The 15,366-nt window shown below is 38.5% G+C and overlaps 2 protein-coding genes across 5 annotated transcripts in view; one reads left to right on the top strand and one right to left on the bottom strand.

Annotated features, from left to right (window-relative positions):
• Nucleotides 1–9,415, top strand: part of gng12b (guanine nucleotide binding protein (G protein), gamma 12b) — a 79,037-nt gene extending 69,622 nt beyond the window's left edge. For 3 of the 4 annotated variants that reach the window (XM_052141682.1, XM_052141684.1, XM_052141683.1), the window contains 2 exons: nt 5,408–5,520; nt 7,212–9,415. In XM_052141682.1, the coding sequence (XP_051997642.1) occupies nt 5,428–5,520; nt 7,212–7,337 (219 nt within the window). In that variant the 5' untranslated portion in view covers nt 5,408–5,427 and the 3' untranslated portion in view covers nt 7,338–9,415. The remainder of the gene's footprint in view (nt 1–5,407; nt 5,521–7,211) is intronic. The other variant, XM_052141681.1, reaches the window with a different exon arrangement.
• A 3,067-nt stretch (nt 9,416–12,482) lies between these two features.
• Nucleotides 12,483–14,998, bottom strand: LOC127654464 (growth arrest and DNA damage-inducible protein GADD45 alpha-like). The gene is made up of 4 exons (XM_052141679.1): nt 14,807–14,998; nt 14,215–14,316; nt 13,890–14,103; nt 12,483–13,268 (listed from the first exon to the last, which is right to left on the bottom strand). The coding sequence occupies exons 1-4, from the start codon at nt 14,854–14,856 to the stop codon at nt 13,155–13,157; spliced, it is 480 nt and encodes a 159-aa protein (XP_051997639.1). The 5' UTR covers nt 14,857–14,998; the 3' UTR covers nt 12,483–13,154.
• Between the last annotated feature and the right edge of the window lie 368 nt (nt 14,999–15,366).

Below are 15,366 nucleotides of genomic sequence, written 5' to 3'. Positions count from 1 at the left end.
TCATTTGCATGTGAAATTGATCAGTGGTGAATTTGCCATAAACTCTCGATTTTTGTAAGGACTTTCAGGCCGGGGTTGGGTTGAAAACCTCTAAATCACCTTTTGCAAATTACGCCTTTGCCTGATTTGCATAAATTATTACTGATTCAGGTGCTAAAACAACACAGACGCACTATACAAATAAACCATTCTGTCAACAGGCACAATTCATACTTACAACCTGTCCTCACCGGACACGAGTGGTGTGTCGCTTCAAAAGCAATAGAACCCATTATAATCAATGATGCTCTCTTCACTGGAAGTGTCTATTGTGGCACGTAAACGCGTGTCCCATTCCATTTTGCACTGCACGTGCTGATGCTACAACTGCCGACAACACAAATAAACCATTTAGAACATTCGTGTCCAGTATAGACAGCGTCAAGCCGTTACGTTGCGTCTCGTCAAAGGACACGCCCGGTATAGACAAGGTGTAAAGTGAATTCCCTTCTCAGTGTTTTATCACAACATTGTTATGAATATATATATTTATAACATATAATAATGAATCAAATTCCACAGGCCCAGCTTTGCAGTAGTTAGTGATCTTTTTCTCTGCCAAGCTAAGACTTTGGTTCTGGTCTGAGATTTGGGTGTATCCTGCTTTGACACACTCCCCCTCTCTTCCTGTTCCTGTGCTATTTATACATTCATACACATCTTTAATCATTTATACATACTGCAGGGAGAGGAGAGGAGTGAGTGAGTGGGTTAATGAAACGGATGTGGGCTTCTGGCAGGCTTTCTGCGCACTGATTTTTGACAGTTAATCATAATGTCATCATGCTCTTTTCTCCACACGTGAACCTCTACTTGGCCAACATGAGTGGATGCGGACCAATGGCTAGCCTACTGAGGGGTCAGTGGTCGTTGTGCTGATGTAAGCAAGTAGTGAGTGGATTTTAATTGGCTCTGTTCTTGAGCGTGTCTGTCTACGTCAAAGTTCAGCTCTGTGCTGCATCTGCGGAAAGTTGACTCATTGTTCAGAAGCCACTCTGAGGGAACAGACTGAACAATCTCTAGCCTTTCTCAGAGTGGATGCCTATTTTTTGTGCTTGCATCCTTAATAAACCTTGATTGAACTTGACATCAACTGAATGCAATCAAAGCTGCCTTTGCAGCTTTGCACAAATTAACAATTGTTTAAGAAAATGCCACAATGTAAACACACAACGGGTGTAACTAGCAGGGCTTAATTAGTGCCAAAACAAGCTGGATCTGGCAGCAATTTTAGTGAATCCCCACCTCATATGCCTTTTGAAAGACATTTATGCCATGACCAAGTATATTAATAAATGTTTTCAATTACTTGCAATAGACCTGTAAAATATGTAAAACAAAACATAGCATTGTAGTTTTTTGTTAATCATCTGTAATCTACGTAACATATACAGACATGAATACAATCTGTTTGTCGAGTTTCTCATAAGTTTTAGAAGACTTCAACCAATAATGAAATTTCTGTCATTATTTACTCACCGTAATGTCACTCAAATCTGTATGACTTTCTTTCTTCCATGGAACACAAAAGGTGAATTTTTTTCACAGGGTTTATTTGCCATAATGCTAGTGAATAGTGACTCTGATCTGTCTTGGAGCAGCATTAGGTTGCATAAACAATAATGGAAATGTCCTTTTTGTGGGAACTATTCTTTTAAGAGTCCAGCAAACCAATATGTTTTTGAAAATATTCTTTACAAATTATTTACATATTCGTCTAGCCTAGTGCAAGTTATTAACCACAGTAGTAACACTATGTTAATGCACCTGTTATACCCAATCTATAACTGAGCATCATGTTGCACCCATCATAATCAATGGCAAGTTATCTGATGCCATGCTGCTTGCAGTCTAGACACCTTCATTTTAATATAACCAATCAGTTCGGCCTCACAATAGGTACTTGAGCATTGCAACGTTTCTGCAACGTGCTCAGGTGAGGTTTTTAAGGTAAATGTCAGATGGAGGTTTTAAAAACAGACAACCTTACCCTTAACCAACACCTAACCCTAACTGAAAGTGTTTTAAAATGCAAATTTGAAGAAAAGAAAAACAAAACACATTTAATGAAGCAATCGTGTCATTTTGTGTCACTTCTATGCCAATTTTACTTTCGTTCATCTTTGGCTGGACTCAAACCGCAGTCATCAGGTGAGCTTCCAAGCAAGCTAATGATATTGGAATAAGTGTGTATATGTAGGTGGCTATGTAAAACAAGTGTCATTACATCGTTTTTCAAATCATGCATTAAAGTAAGTGTTTTTATATAATTTCTGTGTTTTTTATGAAGTCATAATCAGCAATTGTACACATGATTTGTGTGACAATCAATAAAACATTTGTTGTAGCGTCTGTACTGTTCATTTTACCAGGAAACTGCAGCGAAATGTAGAAAACGGCACGTAAAAGACAGTTTGCAGATATGTATATAGAGTAACATTCATTCTATGAGACCAGGTTGGAAACAATGTAATTTTATCACATCAAGTTGTGTCTCTTAATAGAAATGTTTTGGCTTTTAAATGCAATCTTTTTCATTTATGATGACCCAACAACACAGACACCACCCTATCAGATCCAGCAGCCTCCAGTCCCTCCTCCCCCAAAACTGGCAGATCCATCACCAGTCCTTGTTTTGACTTCATCATTTACAAATTAAGTGCCCATATTATTGTCCTGCAAATGCAGAAATTGTTAGTAAACTGCCATCGAGAGAGGTGTCATCTTTTGGTTGTGCTCTTTAAGTTGCTGCTAAACAGCATGCTCTCTGGACCGTAATGTATGGATTGCCCCTGGACCTCACAACTAGAGGTCTTCACGGGTCCACCTGAACCCGAGGTTCCGGGACCCGACCCGGGTCAGGTCAGGTCCCATTCTTGTACTTGGGTACCGGGTCTGTTTAACGTCTGCAGTAACACGATGAATTTACCAATTGACTATTGGCTATTTTATTTAAAAGGCGGGCCATATCGGTGTTAGAAAGATGACGTAAAACCGAAGTACATTATTGGCATCAGCGCAATTTTTGAGATATTGTGGTTGGAGTTTGTTCGCTTTGTATATCTAAAATCTATGGTCAGACATGTCTCCAAGAGCACAGATGACAGCAAATTAGTAATGCTAATGTCAGCGGCCGTGGCACTGAACGAGCAATCATTATTATAGTTCAAAAGGGCAAACAGTGGAAGATATCGTTTTATGCTAGATACAAAAAATACTGCAAAGACTTCTTTGTCATCCGTCACCGTGACAACAAGTGGACATTTGAAGCTGAAATAATGAGTGGATTATACATACTCTTTCAGTCAGCAAGAGAGGAACAACATGGATGTTATTATACCAACTTTCTTGGCAAGGAGGATGGATTGTATGCGTCACGGTCAGGTAGAGGAGAGAAGGCTACTAACGTTATATTAGGTAAGACCCAAAGTTTTATTTTCACAACTTGTAAATTAAATTGTTAATAGCAATTAGCTGTCAATCGAGTTCAATCGGGTCTGTGTGTCCCGTCCGGGTCCGGGTCAAGATTTAAAATAATAGACTGGTCCGAGTTGGTTCCGGGTAGTACATTTACGGCATTTCTCGGTTCTGCACGGGTCCGGATCCAAACTTTTAAATAATAAACGGGTCTGGGTCGGTTCCGGAAAACACATTTCTGGTCTCTTCGGGTCCGGGAACACATTTTTGGACCTGTGAAGACCTATACTCACAACTATGGAGGAGGAAGTCTCTGTCTCACACTTATTACATCACTGCATTAACAACTAGTTGTTATCCAAACCACTTAATCCATGCTTAGGCTGTCCGGGAGCCAGATAGGGTTTTTCTCATTATTTCTCGGTCACTGAGATATCATCTCCCCCCTCCCACTCCACCATATCCTTCTCTGTGCCATTTGGATAGCACAACCCCTTCCACCTGACTGCACCGTTAACTCTTTGTGCCTATACACGTGTGTTCTATGTGAAAGATGAGTTGGCAGCTTAACCGGTGATGGTGGTATATGGAAAGTGCTCTGCAGGGACGGTAAAGGCCCAAACATGCTCTACGTAAGTACGTGAATACAGACGTATCTTGCTACACAAGCTCAATTTCCCACGTCGATGTGTCACGTCAACGCAAGTACGCACTGCATTCTCAGCGTTGCCACAAGGGGCACTAGAGCATATTTTCTTCTTTCAGTCAACAACTGTCTTGGTGGACTCAGGCAGAAATTTGAGTTTAATCTTTAAAAAACATATGTGCGAATTTTGTCCCCAGTCCATTCAAACAAACTTTTTCTCTCTCCACAATCCTCAACTATCGACTCATCTACCACAACTGGTGTCGTGGTCACGCCTAAAAAAATCTCTTGCTCCCTTGTGATCTGAGGTTTTTAACCGCCTGAGCAATGCAAGAGTGCACATAATGTATATACAACAGGATCATGCGTTGGCCAAACGATCACGTCTGCGTACTTGCGTGAATTATGTTTATTGAAGTATTATATTACTTGGAGACACACTGCTTGCTTTCTATCCTGGAGTTAAAAGGTAATACTGAGGTTGCCGACCTAGTGAAAAAGCCTCTGGCTGGGTACTTGATGCACTCAACACCACCATCCACTTCAGGGGTTAAAGGGGCCCCCAGAAACCTCTTCAGAGAGCTTTACTGTGTGACTGTGTAAACATGTACATACAGATATTATATAGGTCAAGTTTCCTGCCCTGCACATGTTTGTCCTGAGAGTTTTGCTTTGTGACATTTGTGTCAACTTACTGTCCTGAATAATGTAGGGGTGTAACAATTCATCGATCTAATAACCAACAATGCAATGTCATAGATGCAACTCATAAATGTGTATTTTTTTTTTTTAGAAATTGTTTACTTTTTAATGCCAGCTACGTCCTTATGCATTTCTGTCAGGCGATGCAGCAATGTTTTGATATTACCTTATGATCTTGTTTTATGAGTGCTAAATATCCATCTCATGTGAGACATGGACGTGTGCATTTTTTTGTATAATTTTTTTATTTTGTTGTGGATGACCCAAAGAGGATACTGGATTTTCACTTTTCAGAGAGTGCAATTAAATATTCCAGTTATATTTTGGTTGCATACATGAGATAATAACGTAATATAGATCACAGGCACCTGAATCGAATCAAATCGAAATTGTATCATGGCAGACTTTGAGGTATCGCAAACATCGGATTGATATAATATTGAGAATTTATATAAGATTGATCAAGATGAAACTGCCGATTTACACCACTAGATTCATGAGGGTGGACTGATGTGTACTTGTTATGTTGATCTGCACTGCTGACTGCTCATTGGTAACAAAGAACATTTGTCTGTATTAATTTTGCATTTGTTTTCCCCACAGGTATCTGAAGATTATCAAAGATGTCATCTAAGATGCAAAGTTCGAATAATATATCCCAGGCCCGAAGGACTGTTCAACAGCTACGGATAGAAGCTAACACAGAGAGGATAAAGGTACAATACTAGTGCATGTCATAATAACCAATAAACATAGCTGATAAATAACAGTGTCTGTACCACTCTACAGTGAAGGTATTAGATATAATGCCATGTTACTTTGATGTACACCAATATACAAATTAAATGTTTGGACTCACTTGACCGAAGCGCTCGCGTCTGTGTTTGCATACTTGCATGACGTATGTTTGGGCCCTAATGTTCTATGGAGTTGTAAATTAATAAAACCTACCTCCCTAACCTAAACCTTTAACTGAAACCTAACCAATAGTATCCTAAAAAACAAATGTGAGATGATCTGTTTTTCTTTTTTGAAATTAACAAGGCCAATGTCCCTACCCAACTGCTGCATCTGAACCTAACCAATACTGTCATTAAAGCAAATGTGAGGTAAACAAAACAGATATCCTTACCCTAAACCCGACACACTAACTTTAAGATGTTATTTACAACAATTTGCAAATAACATTTGATTTTTTTTTTTTGTAAAACTTTTCTTAAGAAAAAAGATAAGCACTTTCAAAAGGTTGTTTTTTCTTTTCTTTTTTACCTGGGAAAACAAAAAATTGGGGGGCAGGTCTAAGTGGATCGGTCAAAGCAAACTCAGCAATTTTCAAAGTGCCACAGAAAGACATGAGAAAATTAAACTATGGCTTACTTATACAGTAGTTGTCTCTGGGATAGGACAGGAGAAGGTAATTTAACACAAAAAAGTTCATACTTCAGCTTTAAATCTCTTTCAGTCAACAACTGAAATCCCCTCAGCTGACAGTTATTTTCCATGGCAACATAGAATGTAAACAAAACTTAGCCTAGGGAATGCAGTCTTTCATTCTGGTCTCAAATTAGACCAATCAAATTTTTTATGCAACTTTTATGCAAACGTTCAAACCAGTCTTAAAATTAGAATAACTAATTTATTCTAAACTAATTTAGACTAATCTAAAACAGATTTATGCAACCGGTCCCAGGATGACTAATTAAATGCCATATTAATTTACTGTAGCATGGTATTTCCATCTAAGGCATTTCAAATAATACCCTGGAACTACCATGGCACATGTAGAAGAAAACCATGTTATTTCCATGGTACATGTTAAAAAAAACATGGAAGTGTCATGGCACCATTCCCCAAAAAAAAAACATATAGTGGAATGTTTTGGAACTCTGTTAGTGTACTAGTCTGGGAATATGTTAATATTTTGAAAAACAGCCAGTGCTTTATTTTTTATATATGAAGAAATGTTACATTTACATTTATGCATTTGGCAGATGCTTTTATCCAAAGCGACTTACAGTGCACTTATTAAAGGGACAATCCCCCCGGAGCAACCTGGAGTTGAGTGCCTTGCTCAAGGACACAATGGTGGTGGCTGTTGGGATTGAACCAGCAACCTTCTGATTACCAGTTTAGCAGTTATGTGCTTTAGACAACTACGCCACCACCACTCCATGTTATATTATAAAGAACTGAGCAAGACCAAAAGGTTGTCAGTCGAGTATCACCAGTGTGTCCTTGAATAGGACACTTAAAATCAGGGTGCTCCAAATAGGTTGACCCTAAAATAACTTCAGATGAATGCAATATATCAGCTAAATTACTAATTAATGATGACTATAGTTATACACTGCTTCTCCCACACAAATGTATTATTTTTCATATTTTTTTCTCTTTCTCTTATCTGCAGGTCTCTAAAGCTTCTGCAGACCTCATGCATTACTGTAGTGAACATGCCAAATATGACCCTCTGCTAATGGGTATCCCTACTTCAGAAAACCCTTTTAAAGATAAAAAGCCCTGCACTATATTGTAGTGTGATGCTTGAACTCCTGATGTGTGTTTTGATGTGCTCTTTATTTTTTCAGTTAAAGAGAAAATAGGATCTTCAAACATTCACTTACTATTCACCTTAAAGTGACTAAACCCCAAGCCATTATCTGACTGTATCCACTGGCTTTAAGGCTGAAACGAAACAAATCTCCTGTCTAGAAAAGTTCTTCTTGTTTAAACTATAAAAAGAAGAGCCAAAGCACCTAGTAAACAAAATCATTTGTGGTGCAACGACAAAGCCAACCCACGAATGAAATTTTAGCTTTGGACTCAGCACAAATAACTTGTTTGCTTTGTGATGCTCCTCACTGATGTGGTTGGCACCGGTGACTTCTGCAAATAAAGGGTGAGGTCAGAGTGGGCAGTTCCAAACCTTACTAGTATCACGAAGCACAGGAAGCGATCATTTTTAATGACTGCATGCTGTAATATATAACTCCAGATATGCAAAGCCTCATCAGTGGTGCTTTGACCCCATGTGACTTTTTAAATGCATCCAGTCACAGGGAGTGTGAGGGGCTGATGTGAGAGTTGAAATGTCAACATTACTAATGTGTGAAGGGTGCTTGTGCTCACTGGAGGGGTAAACAGGTGTCTGTGGAGGCGTCATACTGACGCATTACTACTCCTGCCCTCCCTCCCTAACTCACTCTGTGTGAACAATGGCGTGAAAGAAAGCAAACTTTTCCTGTCGAGTCACTACACACAAGATTGTGCCATTTTCTTTTTCTCTCAGTAAACCAGGGGGACTGTTTCAAAAGTTCAACAGCTGCCAAAAACTTGCAGATCAGCATTTCTGGAATGATACAACATTCTGTGTTCATGCATTCATCTGAAATGCTGGCATTTTGTTTGTTTCTTTTTTTTTTTCAATCAGCCAGACAAAATTTGTTTATTTGACTCATTCCACTTTTTGACACCCATTCTTTGAACACCCACTTTCAGTAGATGCTGCAGGATCACATTGGAATACTTTGACTTGCGTTTTTGCCCTGTGTGTGATAGATACATTAGCAATACTTTATTGCAGATAATGGTACGGTAATATATTGCAACCCTTTAATGATTATTTACAAGATGCTTAATTCAATATAAACATTGATTTTGATTGTTTCCATCTAATTCCTCTTTTTCTATAATAAAGATTAAATGTCATTGTGCCATCTTATTCTTGGATCTGATCAGCAATGGAAACTATCAATGCTTCGTATGATTTGTCTGTATACATATGGTGAGCAGATGATGAATTCTATAAAGGTAGTTATGTTTGTGACTGTTATAATCATGCATTTTGACACCATTCCATGTTTACATTCCCTGCACCAATTTTTGAACACTCTGAGGATCACCATGCAGTTAAAGCATCTGAGTGTGTGTTGAAAGTGAGTGTGTAAAGCCTTCATCACACAGCTGGCAGAAAACAACTCCACCAGACCAGCTGAACCACAAAAGGCCTTAATGAAGTATTCCTGCTCTTACTTATTCACTGCCGTGCTACTGTCTTAACTCTACAACCAGACTGAACCAAATACTGTGAACCAGCAGCAATGCTTCCCACAGACTCTATACTGTGTTCTCATCATTCCATATTTGATTCCTAATTGTTAATGACTGTGCAACTGAACTGCACAGAAAAACAGCAGAATCCTGATTTTCCTGTATCAGCTGTAATGCAATCCTCTTTAATAACAGTATGGTTTCAGCAAGTACACATTTATAAATAAGAATGCAGCCTTGCTTTTGTGTTGTCCACTAAGTAATGCATTCAAAATGATATTTGTCACAGTGGCCTATTGTTATTCGGACAGTTGTGCTTTTCTGTATGCTATTGTCATTTCTAAAGGTGCTTTTGGATTGTAAATGTCATGCTCAAGCTCTTCAGTCAGCTTTTTTGTCTTTAAAAATGTTTTAATATGAAGAGCATTCAGTGTCACCATTTTTGAGTGAATTTTCCATCTTCTAAAAAGAACTTCTTGTGTTGTCTTTTTTCCAACTGAAGTTAAATATAGTTTTATTCTCAAAATTGTTGTCTTGTTATTTTTGTTGTCTTCACACTCCTGTCTCATTTGTTACAGGGCAGGCACACATTAAATGTTTCTACTAAATATATTTGTATTTCCTGAAAGAAACACCAGTACTTGCACGACAGCAATATGAATGCATATTAATCATACGCACTAACACTAACATCAGTGGATTGGATTCACATTACAATAAGGTTCTATTTGTTAATATTAATAATTGCATTAGGTATCATGAACTAACTATGAACAATGTATTTTTACAGCATTTATTTACCTTGTATTATGAACTAAGAATTGTGTTTTTATACACTAACATTAACCATTAACTGATTTTAACTTATACATTTTTTAATTATTAGTATATGTTGAAATGAGCATTAATCAAGATTAATAAATGTGGTAAAAGTATTGTTCATTGTTAGTTCACATTAACTAAATTGGTTCTGCCCAACTCAGCAGAATGAGGTTGATGTCAGGGTGCTGTAACATTCAGTCGCAACATGTCGACCTCCCATATGATCATGCTGTTCTCCGGGTGAAAAAACCCTCAATGCAGCATTCTTTGCAGTTCTACCATGGCTATAAATGGTTACAAAGATACAAAAAAGCAATAAGACAATTGGTTATAAAGGGCGACATAGATGCAAGAAAGCAATATGAAAAATCACAATTCATAATGCAAGTAAATGCAAGAAAGAACTGCCATAGCAATTAATTATGCAAAAATGATGCAATCACTATCGGTTGCAATTTAAATGGTAACATTCTGTTAATATACTGTAAGACAATGGGAGATTTTCAAACTCTTAATATTACATTTCTTAAGAATTATTAAGTTTACATAAAGCAAAATAGGGTTAGGGTTTTAAAACAAACCTCTAATGAGAATGTTTGAGTATTTTCAATACAATCCTGCCTTGCAAACACTGTAAATACATGTTCACAATCTCACTATTTCACAGCCAGCATATTTAAATTATATTCAGCTTATTTTAGGGGACAGCCAGGAGTATGTATTGTGATTGTAATCACTGCCTTATAGTAATACTCACCCACAGCAGCCAGGTGTTCAGGGTCTCAACATTTCCACTTGCTCTAATTTTCTGTCAGACTGTTTTATATAGGGCTCCAGGTCAAAGCTGTTGTTGTGCAATGATCCCAGTAGAGCTTCTCTTATATTCTCTACACTTACAAACAGGTCAGGCTGTATTTACTGGCCCATATTGATGTAATCAGTGAAGCTTCTTGCATATGATTGATGAACTGGCTTTGTGGTCATGGTTACCTGTCAGCTTGGCGAAAAAGCTCTAGGATAAACCCAGTAATCCGGTATGGGGGAGCCGAGGAGCTATTCGATATATCATCTATTATGTATTTCTTATTTTGTAGATATATTGTGAGATTAGGAGTGCAAGAGCTTTGTGATACCACAGGTGCATGTGCCCATTAATGGGAGGTAGGGCACTAATGTTTGCCCTGGCTTTATGCTGGGTATAGCTTTATACTGCAGATGCTAAATTTTTAAGTAATATTGCATGATAGTACATGATAATGCAATTTAATTTAATTTAATTTAAACAATAGCTTTTTAACCCCTGAGCAAACTTGACCTTAAATTCTGCTATATGCTCACTGGTTTTAATTTGTGATGTTGTAACCAGTCGCCACAAATTAAAGAAACATTTGCATTCCTTGTGCATGTGTGGGAACAGTAAACATCTCACATCCACCAAAAATCACAGTCCCAAAGCCATAAACCTGGAGTTCCTCACCTTTAGGCACTTTCAGGGCGAAAGTACCTCTGTATCACTCCACTTACCTGCTCCCCCTCCTCTGCCCTGTGACTGCATTCCTGTATTTATCAGGATGAGGTTAATGGCAGGCCGGGGTCACTGCAGCAGGGGCATAATGTAAGCACTGTTTGCTTATTCACTGGTCTCCTCACATAATGGCTCAGCCTAGCTCTCTGACGGGACTTTTGCATTGAAGGTACGGCATGATGCGTACTAGGTAACACCCAGTATCAGACATGAACTTTTTTGGATTATTAAGGGGCTGTATGGCGCACCTAACCTTATGCATATTGTTGATTTTTAGGTGCTTTATTTACATTTATGATGGCATTTTCTAACCATACAAAACATATTTTGTGTCACCATATTTCAAAGTTAATTCATTCTAATCTATTCTAAGTCTAGTTAATTATCTGTAACGCATAATTCATAGTTTTCGAATTAATCTAAAGAATTTAAGTTTAGGAAATATCTTAATACAAAAATATACCAAACATACTGCACATACAAATAATATAAAATTTACTTTTTTCTTTATTTTCTTTTGGGTGACATATTTGCTCCAAGGCCCCTTTAATTGATTCCTCAGCTCAAACACTACTGCATTCTTCCCTCTCTCTGCAAGTGATCAATATAATAACCCAATTCCATTTGAAGTCTAAATTCAGGAAATGAAATGACAGTTTACACTGGTATTTAATGCATAATAGTCTTTCTAGTATTCTCCCTCTTTGTTCTTTCTCTCTCTTGCATAATGTATAGAGAGCTAATTTTATTTGTCAGCTTTCCTGCTGCAGCCTTGAATGGCCTTCACTCTTCCACATTTAAACTCTGCTATCGTTTTGTATCCCCCACCCCGCTTGTATGCTAATGCTGTCAGGTATGATTCACTCTTTCAGCCGCGTTTCTATTTCTGGCTTGGTCAGGGCCCAGTTTATCTCCTGTTTTGTGTTAAGACACAAGGCCATAATGACCAGACGTCATGCGTCTCCCAGCTGCCATAGGGAACGTAATGGAATTCTCTGTTCTCTTCTACATTTAACAGTTCAAGAGAAGACTGCATGCTATGCAATCTATGTCAAAATGTGCCTGCCCCACAAAATATTTAGCATGTAGTGCATTTATAATGATACCAAATTATATAAAGTTGCAAAGTCAGGATAAATGTGAGGGTGATACTGTCGTCTTAGTTTCTGTTTATGAGTAGGATTCCAGTTAGACAGGCTTATCGTACACGCTCTTTCAAGGCTTTATGACAATGACATATGCATAAATCCATTAGCAACACAGCCAACGACAGATGAAGATGGGTCAGATATTTTATTTTCTAACAATTTCTGAGGGTGAACAGAACAATATAAATACAATGAATAAATTAACAGTTTTAAATACAGAGAACCTATTCCAGAATCATTGAATTAAAAACAAGTTACTTATTTCTAAAACAAAAGTCTGTTGTATATTCCCTTTTAAATAATTGTAATAAAAAGGACAGCTTTAGGATCATAAATTATGGTCTTTAAATTGCAGTGTGTCCGCAAAAGTGTCATGCCCAACTTTTGCTCAACGGTCCATTAGACTGACAGTCTGATCACATTTTATCCAGTTGAACATACCAGTACTCCAGTCACTCAGCTTGCTCTTAGTACAATTGAGCAGCATGTGTGGGTGAGCAGTCACATGATTCGGTTTCCTGTACAGTCTTTTCCCAGCAAACTGCAGGACTTGTCGTTCCCTGGCAGCACTGTAAACATAGTGCTGAGTCATTCTTCCTGCTCTGGGGCAAACTATGAATCGCCTATCCAGTTGAACACAAAATCCACACTTCTTATCATTGGGTTTGCTGGAATACATTTCATTATGCATTACATTTCATTAATCCCCCTTATGTCTCATTCTCAGTGATAACATTTGGCTTCTTCCAGGGCAGAACACAAAACTAGTGCAGTAGCTTGAAAAAGCTGACAGTTTGTCTGCTTTTGTTCATCGCTCGGGTAGATTGATAACCGGCACCCACTGGTCCAGAAACCGACTGTCTCTGCAGAATCGATTCAGTTTGCGGAGCGCCAGATCTTCCCACACAGACGACTGTGGATTCTGCAAGAGAGAGGAGAAATATCATGAAGTCTGCTTGTACTGTACATTGCATGCATTCTAGATCCGTTTATGAATTTCTCATGCATCCTATTGTGTAATCGGAGTATGTCCACAGTATAGGTCTTGAAGTGAGGGGTTTTATCAGCTGCTGGCTAACTGACAAGCACTTGTTTTCAAAGGGCCTCTCTTTAATTTGTTAAAGATGGTCACTTCACAAATCTTTTCTTCCAGGAAACTGTATTTGCAGACATACCCCACCGTTGCACAGGAAGGTCCGTGTATACAGACAGCCACAGAAGTTCAGCAGTCTACTGCAGCCCCAGACGTGCAGGAATTCCACATCACAAAACACTCTAATGGATCATTGAACTTTAAATACCTTCAGTCGAGCTGCCCTCAAAGAGTTTAACGAAACCTTCCAATCTCAACCTAAACCACTTGTGTGCACGGGTGGCAGTTGTGAATATGCATTAAGAATTGTGCAGCCATTAACAGCAGTGAATTTCACAATAAAGCTAGAGGCTGCCTCGTGTACCAACAATAAACTGCCACTGCAATTCCTGATTCAAGCAAAACCTGTGCCAAAGGCAAGACTGTTTAAGAGAATGAAATGACACTTACGGTGACTAATACACAGTGAAGGTCCATTGATTCTCCTCCCGGTTTCACCCCCTCGAGGATCTCTGCCAGACGTCTCATATTGTTCACTCGCAAGATGTTGATGTCATTCTCGCAACAGAACGCCTGGATCAAGGTAAAATGAATCTGAAGAGCGACATCTTTCACATCTTCTTCATCTGTGGCTAACAGACACAAGACCACGTTGTCTGGGTCCCTGATAAAGAGTTAATGATAGTGCATTTAAGAATGTGCAAAAAGCAGTAATACGTTTAGTGAACCATACGTGAATGTTATGATTTGCAGAGGATCTGCAATGATCACTTACACATTAAGTGACTTGGCTGCCTCATAAACTCCGACTGTGATGCAACCCTGTGGTAATGCAGCAGTCAGTACCTCTTCCAGTGCTTTTTCCACCGAGTCCATTCTGTGAGGTGAAGAAAAACTCATTAGCTCGGTCGTTTCAGAAACTATTGTCTATTTTACAGGCGATCCTTCATGTATAATGAAACAGAAACTTCTCATACAGAACAACATGAAGGAAAGTGTTGTGCATGAGCGCGGTTTGCAAAGGAATTGGGGAAGTTTAATTAAAATAATGCGGATTCGATCTTTCATCAGCTACAACCGTAGTCATCTGTACGTTTCATTTCAAAAAGTAGTCGTTCGTTCGTTTGATTGGTAATCTCTGCACGCGATGCAAGCGTGTTTTTCTTTAAGTAACCAAGGAGACAAATGTGCAATGACATATACGCATGAGGGCTAGAAACACATACAAATGCACGGGCAGTTCATCTGGCTCCTATAAAACTATCTGTATAAGACATTTTTGGGAACCTATGAGTGATCTTTATTTGCGCGAGAACAGACAACTCGCCTCGAGCCAATATACCAGCTATATTCATGAGAAAACATACCTTTCCGTGGCGTTGTCTCCACTAGATTCTTCAAAAGTCATATTGCACATAAGAGCCGGATTTCCTTAAGTTATGTATCGCGCACTGTTCTCTGACGGAGTGTATTCCTGTGCAATACAGACATATAAGTGTGCGACTGTGCTGAGTTAAGTAAAAACTGTTTCTCACTTCAGAAGATTTTGAGTACTCATTCACTCACGTCTCATTTACATGATACGTCTCTGATTGGTCAGCGGACGTGAACGCGCATACACGCACACGGACAAATGCATTCACACAATAAAAAATGTTTGTCTTGACATGTTGCACACACGCTAATTGATAATTATTAAAAAAAAAACAACACACACACACACACACACACACACACACACACGCGCGTTGTTTTATTGGGACTTTCCATAGACATAATGTTTTTATACTGAACAAACTTTATATTATACCCCCTACCCTTAAACCTAACCCTCACAGAAAACTTTCTGCTTTTTTAAATTTTCAAAAAACATAATTTAGTATGATTTATAAGCCGACAAATGGTCCCCACGACGTCAAACATTTCG

This window comes from Xyrauchen texanus, chromosome 13 (assembly GCF_025860055.1).
Source record: "Xyrauchen texanus isolate HMW12.3.18 chromosome 13, RBS_HiC_50CHRs, whole genome shotgun sequence".
NCBI classification, from domain to species: Eukaryota; Metazoa; Chordata; class Actinopteri; order Cypriniformes; family Catostomidae; genus Xyrauchen; species Xyrauchen texanus.
The sequence above is the reverse complement of the archived record's forward strand: the minus strand, read 5'-3'. Positions and strand labels throughout refer to the sequence as shown.

Coding starts and splice junctions, on each gene's coding strand:
- LOC127654464 (XM_052141679.1), bottom strand. CDS start 14,856: ATGTGCAATATGACTTTTGAAGAATCTAGTGGAGACAACGCCACGGAA. Junction 14,317..14,806: donor GGAGACAACGCCACGGAAAG/GTATGTTTTCTC, acceptor TTCACCTCACAG/AATGGACTCGGTGGAAAAAG. Junction 13,269..13,889: donor TTCACTGTGTATTAGTCACC/GTAAGTGTCATT, acceptor TCTCTCTTGCAG/AATCCACAGTCGTCTGTGTG.